This window comes from Narcine bancroftii, chromosome 3 (assembly GCF_036971445.1).
Source record: "Narcine bancroftii isolate sNarBan1 chromosome 3, sNarBan1.hap1, whole genome shotgun sequence".
Taxonomy (NCBI): domain Eukaryota; kingdom Metazoa; phylum Chordata; class Chondrichthyes; order Torpediniformes; family Narcinidae; genus Narcine; species Narcine bancroftii.
The window spans coordinates 104,509,149-104,522,432 of NC_091471.1; the positions used below are offsets into that span (position 1 = coordinate 104,509,149).

At 44.5% G+C, this 13,284-nt stretch overlaps 2 protein-coding genes across 3 annotated transcripts in view; one reads left to right on the plus strand and one right to left on the minus strand.

Annotated features, from left to right (window-relative positions):
* Positions 1 to 3,865, plus strand: part of cnga1b (cyclic nucleotide gated channel subunit alpha 1b) — a 48,128-nt gene extending 44,263 nt beyond the window's left edge. The window contains 1 exon segment of the mRNA XM_069923091.1: positions 2,448 to 3,865. Within this exon segment, the coding sequence (XP_069779192.1) occupies positions 2,448 to 3,865 (1,418 nt within the window).
* LOC138757439 (ubiquitin-protein ligase E3A-like) overlaps positions 1 to 13,284 on the minus strand; it is a 69,235-nt gene that overhangs the window by 11,201 nt on the left and 44,750 nt on the right. The window lies entirely within an intron of this gene.

Sequence of the window (13,284 nt, forward strand, 5' to 3'; positions counted from 1 at the left end):
CTCCAATCCATGGGTACTGATCCTGAGTCTATCGAGTTCTGGAAAATAATTCTTAAAGCATCTGCTATCTGAATGGCCACTTCCTTAAGTACCCTAGGATGTAGATTATCAGGCCCTTGGGATTTATCTGCCTTCAATCCCATCAATTTCCCCAAGACCATGTCCTTAGAGATACTGATTTCTTTCAGTTCCTCCCTTGCATTAGCCTCTATGTTTCCCAACATCCTTGGGAGGTTATTTGTATCCTCTCTTGTGAAAACAGAACTAAAGTAAGAATTTAATTGGTCTGCCATTTCCTTATTCCCCATTATATATTCCCCTGATTCTGACTGCAAGGGACCTACTCTGGATTTCACCAATCTTTTCCTCTTGACATATCTATAAAAGCTTTTGCAGTTGGTTTTTATGTTTGCTGCAATCTAACTTTCGTAATTTATTTTTGCCCTCGATTAATCACTTTGTCCTCCTTTGGTGCATCTTGAACTGTTCCCAGTCTTCGGCTTTGGTACTTTTTTTGGCCAATTGATATGCTCTCTCTTTGGACCTAATGCTGTCTCTAACTTCCCTTGTTATCCACGGTTGAGTCACCTTTTTTGGTTTATTTTTAATGCCAAACCGGTATAAACGATTTCTGCAATTCTTCCATTAGATCTTTGAATGCTTTCCATTGTCTATCCACCATCAAACCTCCCCCCCCCCCATAAACACCACCTAATCAATCTTATTTCTATTTTGAAGTGAGTGCATTCATCCTCTCTTTGTGCTAGACACTCATTAATAAAATTTAAGGTAGTATCCTGAGCTCAATATTCCAAAATTCAATTGGCAAATTCTATTCTAATCTCTCTTCTAAATGTGACAAATAAGAAGGTTCACTCTATCATATGTTCTGATTCAGTTCTTCTCTTTCCAATTTTTGGGAAGGGGCATTTCATACCTTGTCTTTAGTTCTTAATACTGATTCAAAATCCTTTTCTTGCTCTCTTTGGAATAAGTGGGTCATCTGGTTTAATTCTGATTGTTTCACAATCCCATGGAGTTGCCTTTGCCACCCTTATTGCAAGAAGGGCTATTTTTATGAGATGGAAGGATGCTGTCCCTCCCACTCACACTCACACTCAGTGGTTGTCTGATATGATAGCATGTCTGACTTTGGAAAAAATTAGATGTTGATCTACTGAAATGGATCTTACTTTGTTTCTTTATGGGGTTCTTTTTCTTAATTAATTTCAAAATTTGTAAGATTAACTAGTTTTTGATTTTTGAACCCAATTGTAATCGTGGACTGTTTATGTTAGTCAGTAGGCTCCGAAGGAAGGGGATTGAATTAGATAATTAGTATAGTGTTTTTCTTTTTATATTTCTTTTTAATGTAACATAGGTCTCAGTGCTGTTTGTATTGTTATACGAGATTCGTTAATACTCTATTTTATTGTTATGTACCTATGGAACATTTACCAACAAACAAATAAAAATATTGAAAAAGAAGGAAAATATCTTTAAACAATACTGTTCTTTTCTTACTTTTTTTATGTGGCTACGAAAACATGAGTGCTTGTTAAGAAGATAAATATAAAGGTTTAAAGGTATCCAGAGATCCTTGTAGAAGAAGTGCTATATGCCCAGCCTTGGAATAAAGTTCCAATAACTGGATATTGAATTTATACTGCATATGATCACCATAATATTAACAACGAAACAAAAGCTGCATATGTTAGAATAATTAAAGGTTACGGAGAGAAGGCAGGGATGGGGTACTGAACTTTAAGATCAGCCATGATCTCGTTGAATGGCAGAGCAGGCTCGAAGGGTCGAATGACCTACTCCTGCTCCTATCTTCTATGTTTCTATGAATCTTTTTTAAATATATTTTATTTTCACTTTTTAAAGCCATACATGTATCAACAAAAAAAATCAATAAAATTTAGAATTCATAATCGATAATTGATCGTGACTATAATCCTTCAACCCTCCAACCTCCTCCATCCCAAAGAAATAAAAAAGAAGTAACGATAAATAAAGAAAAAAAGAATCCCAAAAAATAAGTAAAGAAGGAAAATAGAAAATACATGAGAAAAAAGGGAGATAAGAAGATAGAGTGGAATTGTTAGGGTCTGCCATCCACTTCAGAGGGTCAAATTTCCAAGGCTTTCCTAGATTTCAGGTGTCAACGCAAGGTTCAAGGGTGAGGAGGGGCATCAGATGTCCTGGAATCTTAGGCGAATAAAGAATTTCTGGAGCACTCAGCAGGTCAGATAGCATTCACGGATAGAATGGTCAATCGGTTAAGACATTTATTGTTTGCATTATATTAATAATCTTTGCTTTGATTGTGTCTCCCTTATTTTTGTATGTTCCCTGTTGCTACATCCCTTTCTATATCCCATGCTAAAGATCCTTGCAGAAAATGTTTTCTAATTATTCTAATACTTTCCTTTCCCTGACAGGTTATCTGGAACAAGGACTATTAGTCCACGATGAAAAGAAGCTTCAAGAAAAATATTTTGCTACACTGCAGTTCAAATTAGATATTTTTTCCCTTATACCAACTGACTTTCTGTTTTTCATTTTTGGACTGGAATATCCAGAAATTCGATTAAATCGTTTGTTCAAATTTAGTCGAATGTTTGAGTTTGTATCAAGAACTGAAACAAGGACAAACTACCCAAACATTTTCAGAATATCAAATCTTGTCATGTACATTGTAATTATTATCCATTGGAATGCTTGTGTGTACTATTCAATTTCAAAGGCTATTGGGTTTGGAGCGGATACATGGGTCTATCCAAATGTATCTATTCCAGAATTTTCTCGGCTTGCTAGAAAATATGTATACAGCCTCTACTGGTCAACACTGACACTAACCACCATTGGAGAAACTCCTCCTCCAGTCCAGGATTCAGAATACTTCTTTGTGGTGGCCGATTTCTTGGTTGGAGTGTTGATATTTGCCACCATCGTTGGTAATGTTGGTTCCATGATTTCCAATATGAATGCAGCTCGTGCAGAATTTCAGTCAAGGATTGATGCCATCAAACAGTACATGCACTTCCGAAAAGTGAGCAAAGATTTGGAGAAGAGAGTTATCAAATGGTTTGACTACTTGTGGACAAACAAAAAAGCAGTAGATGAAAGAGAAGTTTTGAAGTATCTTCCGGATAAACTAAGAGCCGAGATAGCCATCAATGTCCATTTGGATACACTGAAGAAAGTTCGCATCTTTGCGGATTGTGAAGCTGGACTGCTAGTTGAGTTGGTATTGAAACTCAGGCCCCAAGTATTTAGCCCTGATGACTATATATGCCGCAAAGGAGACATTGGTAGAGAAATGTATATCATCAAAGAAGGGAAGCTGGCAGTTGTTGCTGATGACGGAATTACTCAGTTTGTGGTCTTAAGTGATGGCAGCTACTTTGGTGAGATTAGCATTCTTAACATCAAAGGCAGCAAAGCTGGAAACAGAAGAACTGCGAACATCAAGAGCATTGGCTACTCAGATTTGTTCTGTCTTTCAAAAGATGATCTCATGGAAGCCCTGACTGAGTACCCAGATGCTAAAGCACTGTTGGAGGAAAAGGGGAGGCAAATTCTAATGAAGGATGGTCTTCTGGATATGGAAATTGCCCAGCTTGGAGCTGATCCAAAGGACCTGGAGGAGAAAATTACCAGACTGGACCTTGCAATTGATAATCTACAGACTAAATTTGCTCGACTTCTGGCAGAATACAATGCTGCACAACAGAAGCTAAAGGAAAGAGTTACAAAGCTTGAGAACAAAATTAAACAGTCAGCCATCCAGTTTGATTATTCAAGACTGACAGATGTTGAAGGGAAGGCTGAAACTGAAGAGGGTAAAAAAGAATAATGAGATCATGCAAACAAATCTTGCGATTCCAATAATTTTTTTTACATGACTGACATGTATCTCAGGAAGAAAATTCACAAAAACATGACTTGTGAAGAAAGACATACTAATGCATTGTAATTTTTATACATATAGAGTTCTACAGTAGAAGCTGTTCCCATTAGCAGATCGTTCAGGTATCAGTCAGCACAGACTTGGCCAAATGATATATGTGCAGAGTAGCAATGAACTCATTACCTGAAGGATATTGGGGAAAAAAAAACCTTCAATTCAGATTTCAAAAGGGAATTGGACAGGCACTTGAGGGAAATGTGTCTCGCAGATTGCTCTGCCAGGATCTGGCACAGGCCTGATTGGCTGAATATTTACCTTTCATGTCATAAGCATTGTATGATGCTCTGAATGTTGATATGATTTTGATGACAATTCATAACAGGGACTTAATTTGAAACTCAATGGCACATTAATAGTGAGTTTTTGCTAACAGGTAGATTGGTTCGAGTACTGAAAATCCAAAGGCTGTTGAATGTATACGTCAACAGTATTTTATTTTGCTGTAACCCATATAACATGCATATGAAAAGGAATGTTCTTGTATTTACATTACAATTAATCATGTCTTCAGGATGTTCTAATGCATTTGAGGAGAACCTGCTCTGTTTATGTAGGCATTAATATAAAATACACAAATTATAAAAGGAATTGCACAAATCCAGTATCAGCCATTTTTGTGTTTCACAAATGATAAAAAGTTTCAAAAATATATATATAATCAGAATCAACATATTTGTGTAACCCATGGTTGTGCAACATCTTGCATTGTGACCCCAGGATTATTGTCCTAAGAAATTCTTTAGATTTACCCTCTATCGAGTTTGCACAGTAACCAGTGAGGGTGTGAGGGAATATCTTATAGACGTAAAGGTTCTCCACTTTGATTCTCTTCAGCTGCACAGCTGTAAAAACTTGAAATCCTCGTGATTTTGTTTTATTAAGGGTTTTGACCAAGAGCAACAATTGTTTTCTCCCATTAAGACTACTTGACCTGCTGAGTTCCTCCAGCAGATTGTTTTTTTTTTTGCCCTAGATTCCAGCATCTTTATCCATGTGTTTCCAGTTATTATTTACCGGCACCACCTACGGCTCCTAGAACGCTTCCACCAGCGTTGTCTCCGCTCCATCCTCAACATCCATTGGAGCGCTCACACCCCTAACGTCGAGGTACTCGAGATGGCAGAGGTCGACAGCATCGAGTCCACGCTGCTGAAGATCCAGCTGCGCTGGATGGGTCACGTCTCCAGAATGGAGGACCATCGCCTTCCCAAGATCGTATTATATGGCGAGCTCTCCACTGGCCACCGTGACAGAGGTGCACCAAAGAAAAGGTACAAGGACTGCCTAAAGAAATCTCTTGGTGCCTGCCACATTGACCACCGCCAGTGGGCTGATAACGCCTCAAACCGTGCATCTTGGCGCCTCACAGTTTGGCGGGCAGCAGCCTCCTTTGAAGAAGACCGCAGAGCCCACCTCACTGACAAAAGGCAAAGGAGGAAAAACCCAACACCCAACCCCAACCAACCAATTTTCCCTTGCAACCGCTGCAATCGTGTCTGCCTGTCCCGCATCGGACTGGTCAGCCACAAACGAGCCTGCAGCTGACGTGGACTTTTTACCCCCTCCATAAATCTTCGTCCGCGAAGCCAAGCCAAAGAAAGAAACAGAGTTTTGCTAAAGCAGCAAAGAGAAAATACAAGTTATCAAATAGGCAGAGAGAATATGAAAATTGACTGGAGGTTAATAAAAACTGTATCCCAAAATCATCTACAAACATATGAAAACAATCAAAGGTTAGTAAATTAATAGGGGTGAGGCAAATTCAGAACTAAAATGGAGACTTACCCCAGAAGGCAGCAAACATGATGAAGGTATTGTGTATCTGCCTGTATTACAGAATGTACAGCTATCTGTGGCTAGTGGCGTGCCACAGGGATTGTGTGCCCACCACACAAGGGACCAAATGTAGGAAGGAAGGGACCAAATGTAGCATAACTAAGTTTGCAGATGACCCTACACTGAGTAAAAAAAGCAAAAAATGCAAAGGACACAGAGTCTGCAGAGGTGTAGATAGATTAAGTGAATGAGCAAGTAGAGTGTAATGTTGATAAAGGAGGACACCCAATTTGGAAAGGAAAATTGTGAATCAAACATTTAAGCAGTGAAAAATTGCAGCATTATTGTGCAGAAACTAGGGGTGCTTGTATACTAATCATAAAAAGTTAGTTTTTAGGTGCAGCGGGTAATTAAGAAGGAAAATGGGATGTTGGCTTTGATTGCTATTGAATTTAAGATTAGGGAGGTTCTGCAGAAATTGTACAGGCTACTAGTGAGGTGGCATCTGGAGTACTGTGTGCATTCCTGCTGTCCTTACTTGAGAAAGGATATACTAGCTTGGAGGCAGTGAAGAGGAGGTTCACCAGGTTGATTCTGCAAATGAGTGGATTAGAAGAGAATGTAGCAGCTTCCACTGCTGGAGAGTTTACACTTAGAGACACACACTCCGGGAGTGAATTCATCACTGGTTTATCTGCTTATAAAGGGCTCAGAAGCCCATCTCTGACGTCATCATGCCACCCGACTAGTGGCATTACGATCCGCTTCCTGGGATTGGTTGTTTAGTGTTATCTGGGGAACGGCCAATCAGTGAGGCTCTCTCATTCCCAGGTGTAGCTCCACCTGATCGGCTGCCGCTGGCCAGCCCATGAGAGTCAGGCACTGTAGCCACATGCTGCTGAGTCAAGCACTGTAGCCACATGCTGCTGAGTCAAGCACTGACTTTGAAGAGTATAGGCCGTCTTGGCCGGCTGTGTAGGCAGCGGGCCCCCGGTGTCGGGTCGCTGTTTCGGGCATAGTGCATTTGGCAAACAGCTGCATGACTGCCCCCTCCCCCAAGAATCGGCACTAGGCGAGGCCTTGTGCTTGGGGGTGAGGGTCATGGATCGGGTGGTCAGTCAAGGAAAGCTGGTTTGAGCCAGTCCAGGGTGAAAGTCTCGTTTCTCCACCCAATATCCAAAAGACACGTTGACCTGTTGTGTCGTAAAACTTTGTATGGGCCTTCATAAGGTCTCTGTAGTGGGGGAGTGGGGGGGGTCTGTGTGCCCGTGTCTGACAAAAATACAAGTTCTTTAGGTACGAATGTCGTCCGTGAGCCGTGCTGCTTTGACTGTGTCGGGGCGAGTGTGCTCAGGCAGTCCTGCAGGTGGGACAAGGTGGTTGCAGAGAAATCATCCGCAGTGTCTTTGGTGGCCAGGAATTCCCCTGGAATCACTAATAGTGCACCAACCATCTTTTCAATCTTCTTCAGCATGATGCTGAACCAAGCCATGAAAGACCTCAACAATGAGAACGCTCTTTACATCCGGTACCGCACGGATGGCAGTCTCTTCAATCTGAGACGCCTGCAAGCTCACACCAAGACACAAGAGCAACTTGTTCGTGAACTACTCTTTGCAGACGATGCCGCTTTAGTTGCCCATTCAGAGCCAGCTCTTCAGCGCTTGACGTCCTGTTTTGTGGAAACTGCCAAAATGTTTGGCCTGGAAGTCAGCCTGAAGAAAACTGAGGTCCTCCATCAGCCAGCTCCCCACCATGACTACCAGTACCCCCACATCTCCATCGGGCACACAAAACTCAAAACGGTCAACCAGTTTACCTATCTCGGCTGCACCATTTCATCAGATGCAAGGATCGACAACGAGATAGACAACAGACTCGCCAAGGCAAATAGCACCTTTGGAAGACAACACAAAAGAGTCTGGAAAAACAACCAACTGAAAAACCTCACAAAGATAAGCATATACAGAGCCGTTGTCACACCCACACTCCTGTTCGGCTCCGAATCATGGGTCCTCTACCGGCATCACCTACGGCTCCTAGAATGCTTCCACCAGCGTTGTCTCCGCTCCATCCTCAACATTCATTGGAGCGACTTCATCCCTAACATCGAAGTACTCGAGATGGCAGAGGCCGACAGCATCAAATCCACGCTGTTGAAGATCCAACTGCGCTGGGTAGGTCACGTCTCCAGAATGGAGGACCATTGCCTTCCCAAGATCGTGTTATATGGCGAGCTCTCCACTGGCCATCATGTCAGAGGTGCACAAAAGAAGAGGTACAAGGACTGCCTAAAGAAATCTCTTGGTGCCTGCCACATTGACCACCACCAGTGGGCTGATATCGCCTCAATCCGTGCATCTTGGCGCCTCACAGTTCGGCGGGCAGCAACCTCCTTTGAAGAAGACCGCAGAGCCCACCTCACTGACAAAAGACAAAGGAGGAAAAACCCAACATCCAACCCCAACCAACAAATTTTCCCCTGCAACTGTGTCTGCCTGTCCCGCATCGGACTTGTCAGCCACAAATGAGCCTGCAGCTGTCGTGGACATTTACCCCTCCGTAAATCTTCGTCCGCGAAGCCAAGCCAAAGAAGACCATTACGTAGAAACCTCTAGGTACTCTTTAGGAGTGGCCCGGACCCACTCACAGGAGCTCATCCACCCAGTTAGGGCCATTGAGTTTGGCCACCAAACCATTGGCCTGATGGTGGTAAGCTGTGGTATGGTGGAGACGAGTACCCAGGGTGTTAGCAATATTAGACCAGAGGCCGAAGGTAAATTGGGAACCCCTGTCTTAGGTTTTATGCTGTGGACCCTGAATCTAGCCACCCAGTTGTGCAGGAGGACCCTGACACACTTTTCTGTTGAGGTCTGTGGCAAAGGAATGGCTTCCAGCCATCTGGTTGACCTGTCTACTTGGGTCAGTAAGTAGCATGTGCCTCTGGATATTGGTAGGGAACCCACCATATCTACGTGGACGTGGTTGTAATGGCATTGTGGCTGTTGAAATAACTGTGGGGGGGGGGGGCTTTAGTGTGGGCATGGGTTTTCAAGGTTTGGCACTGTGTACAATTCCTGGTCCAATTGGCTGACATCTTTGCAGAGGCCATTCCAGACAAATTGACTAGCAACCATTTTGATGGTCGTTTGGATGACAGTATGCCAGGTTATATATGGCCTCAAAAATACTCCTCCTCCAGGTAGTGGGAATGATGGGATGAGGCTTACTCGTAGACGTGTCACAAAGGATGGTCTGCTCCCCAGGGCCAAGCTGTATGTCCTTCAACTGGAGGCTGGTAATCACAGTGCGGTATGTGTCAATGTCCTTAACCGCTGCCTGTGCCTCAGCCAGAGCCTTATAATCAATGCTATATGTTGAGGAGTGTACTGCACTGGGACATGACAGGCCATTGGCCACCACATTGGATTTTCCTGCAATATGCTGAATGTCAGTAGAAAATTCTGAAATATAATGAAATGTGGCTTTGTTGCCTGGCTGACCATGGGTCGGAAACCTTAGTGAAGGTGAAGGTGAGGGGCTTGTGATCTGTAAAAATTTGGAACTTCCTGCCCTCAAGGAAGTATCTAAAATGTCTGATTGCCAGATACAATGCCAGGGGTTCTCTAGCAAAAGCACTATATTTTAGTTCAGGCGCCCGCAAATGTCTACTGAAAAATGCAAGGTGTTCCCAGTTTTCATCACCCAGTGTTCTAAAATTCCTCCTACTGCTGTGTCAGAAGCATCCACTGTGAGACCGGTTGGGGCATCAGCTTTAGGATATATCAGGAGGGTGGCATTAGCCAGGGCATCTTTTGTTGCCTGGAATGCATCAGATGCCTCTTGGCTCCACAAAATCACCTTCTTCATACTGGTCACAAGGGAGAATAAAGGTTTCATAGTGTGAGCCACTCCTGGCAGGAATCTGCGGTAAAAATTCACCATGCTGGCGAACTCTTGTAGTCCCCTTACTGTTGTAGGCTTGGGGAACAATCGAATGGCCTCTAACTTGTCGGGTAATGGTTTAGCCCCATGGCAGTCGATCCTGTGACCTAAAAAGTAAATAGAGTCTTTGCTGAACTGGCATTTTGCTGGATTAATTGTCAGGCCAAACTCACTCAACCTGTGGCACAACTATCTGACATGAGCGGATTGTTCAGCACGGTCACGACTTGCAATCAGAATGTCATCGAGGTAGATGAATGCAAACTTCACATCCCTGTCCACAACATTCGTAAGCCTTTGAAAGGTCTGTACAGTGTTATTTAGGTTGAAAGGCATTCTGAGGAATTCCAACAGCCCAAATGGTGTAATAATCCTGGTGTGATATCCTCAGGGTGGACGGGGATCTGATGATAGCCACGGATTAAGTCAATTTTGGAAAATATCCATGCAGAAATCAGGTTTGCAGAAAAGTCCTGAATATGGGGGATGGGGTATATATTGGCATGGTGGCTTCATTTAGCTGGCGGTAATCCCTGCATGGTCTCCATCCCCCTGATGCCTTAGGGTCCATGTGGAAGGGGGAGGCCCAGGGGCTGTCGGAGCGATGGACAATGCAGAGTTCCTCCATTTAAAAAAAATTCTTCCTTGGCGAGGTTGAGTTTATCTGGCAGGAGGCTGCATGCTCTGGCGTGAAGTGGGGGGCCTTTGGTGAGGATGTGATGCCTTACCCCATGTTCAGGCTCAGTGGAGTTAAAGTGTGGCCTCGTGATGGAGGGGAACTCGGCTAGAATCTTGACAAACTCATTGTTTGGATTTGCCACCGAGTGTAGGTGGGGAGCGGTCAGTTTGGTGCCTTCCAGTGCAAGGGTCTGAAAGGTCTTTGCGTGTACTAGCCAGTGGCCCTTGACATCAACTAGGAAGGAGTTGGCCCTCAGGAAGTCCACCCCGAGGAGAGGCTGGTGGACGTCCGCTAAAACAAATTGCCAAGTGAAATGGTGGTTTCCGAAATGGAGGGGTACAGTATGAGTGCTGTAAGTCCGCATTGAAGAGTTACTGACAGCCCGTAACCCATGTCTTGCATGTGTCGGAGGTGGAGGGGGGAGGATGATGCTGACCCAGCCCTGATGTTGACCAGGAAGCATTGCCTGGACACTGTATCCTGGACATGGACAAGGCTGTTGTGTCGGCCAGCTGCCGCAGCCTCTAACAACGGCCAGCAATGGCATTTCCCAGGAACCCATAGGGTGACAGGCATTGGCAGGCCACAGCACCCTATTGGTGATGGTAGAAGCAATACTGCTCACCGGGGTTTGCAGGCTTGGAGGAAGTCTTGCTGGTCGGTCTGTTGAGCAGCCTCTTGGGAGGCTGATGTTGACAGGAAAGACCACATGATCTAATGAAATGCAGGTGTTCCTTTTTGCCGCCCAGAGCAGGTTGGCTCTGGTGGCTACCTTTCTGGGGTCCACAAAGTCCTCTTCGGCTACGAGTAGTCTGATGTCCTCAGGTAATCTCTCCAGGAAAATTCCCTCGAACAGAGTACAAGGGATATAGCCATCATTCAAGGCAAGCATGTCATTCAAGAGGGCAGATGGGGCCCTGTCCCACAAACCAACCATGTATAGCAGATGGGCAGCGTGCTTGCACCATGAAATTTGCTTGGGTTAGTAGCTCCTTGATGGCCTGATACTTCCCTGTTCCGGAGGTTTCTGGAGGGAGTCAGTAATACATGTTGCCATGTCCTGCTCGAGGGTGCTGACCACATAGTAGAAGCAGATATCGTCAGCAATGATGTTCCGTACAGCGAACTACACTTTGGGTTGCTGGAACCACACCTGTGGCTGTAATATCCAGAAGCTGGGCAGCTTCAACAAGACCACGTTGACTGGAGGCTGGTCGCTCATTCTTCAGGTCCATGAGGCCAGTTGGACTAGTCAGGGGTCACCACTATAGCAGCTGCTAATGCTGGAGAGGTTACGCTCAAAATAGAGACGAGAGTGAATTCAACACTGTGCTTGCAACTCTGCTTATAAAGGGCTCTAAAGCCCACCTCTGATGTCATTATGTCACCCGACTGGTGACATTATGATCCACTTTCTGGGATTGGATGTTTATTGTTATCCCAGGGCTGCCAATCAGTGAGCCCCTGCCATCCCCAGATGTGGCAGCTTCCCTAGCTCCACCCAATTGGCTGCAGCTGGCCAGCCCATTGGAATAAGGTGCTGCAGCTGCATGCTGCTGAGTCAGGCACTGACCTCGAACAGCGTAGCCCATCTTGTCCGGCTGTGTAGGCCACGAGCTCCCAGTATCCGGTCGCCACTTCGGGGATGGCGCATTCAGCGGCCCGCCATAAGGGAAGAGATTAAGTAACCTGGGATTACTTTACTCATGGAAGTTTTGAAGGACAAGAAGAGAATGTTATATTCTTATTAATGATAGTTGGGCTTGATTTAATAAAGGTAAATTATCTTTACCAAGTGTTGCGCTATCAATTAACCACATTAGACTGAGAGTTGTGATTAATAGGCTTTATTCACCATATCAACAAGTCACATGTTGCTGGCCTGGTTCCAAAACAGGTACTGAGGGAGGAGTTTGGGTGTAACAGCCAATATGGGGATTCTGAGGGGAGCAGTCACAGGTACAGGGGCGGGCCAGCCCCTACAGTACATTCATACAGTCAGTGCTAATAGTTATACAATGGTTCCACCACACCAACCTGTTTTTTTAAAATTAGGTATTCAAAGTTTGTGTGGCCAGAAGATGGATAATAAAGATGCAGTGGCAACTTGGATATGGAACTGGAAATCAGGAAGTCGGAGACAATAGGCTCTTTTAAACTGCAGCACCTGGGTAGCCCTCCTGGGACCCGGGTGCGATTACTGGGGCAAAGGTGCTGGAAGCACCTTTTAAATTGCAGGGGGAACTACCCATTAAATCGCAACCTCTATCCCGCCAATTGTGGCACCCCCTGCGGCAGCGACCTCTCCCCCAATGGCAGCAAACTCTCTCCCCGATTGTGGTCCCCCCCCCTCTCTCTCCATCCCCCCCCTATTGCTCCAGGCACTTCACCCAGGGGTTTGCCTGAGACGCCAGCACACATGCTGTTTGAACATTTTGCTGTTCAAGTTGCCGGTGGTCACGACCTAGATAAGTTTAAGTAGGTTTTCTGACTTCTCTGAGGTAGGTCAAGGACCCGGTTGGATTAGGACCACACTGACTGGGTCTGACCCTTTCAAGCTACCGCTTGAGTGGGGCGCTAACTGGACCAATTGCCTGGTTAACCCCATTTTACACGACAGCTTGAAAGGGCTGCAAATGAGATTTCAGCTGTTCATTATGTAAATTCTACAAATGCTTGGGATTTTGGGAGTACAAGGAGTAATTTCAAAAACTACAGGAAACTCAAAACTTAATAGTATGATCAACAATGGGGAGATTAGTGATGGAATTCAAATGGACAAATGGCAGTTTTTTTCCTCCCCTGGTTCAAATGAAATAGATAGGCAGGTGTAATAAGTGGAAGCATGGCAAATGAAATTCAACACAAAGTTGTAAGGAGAAATATTTTACAATTATAATAAAGT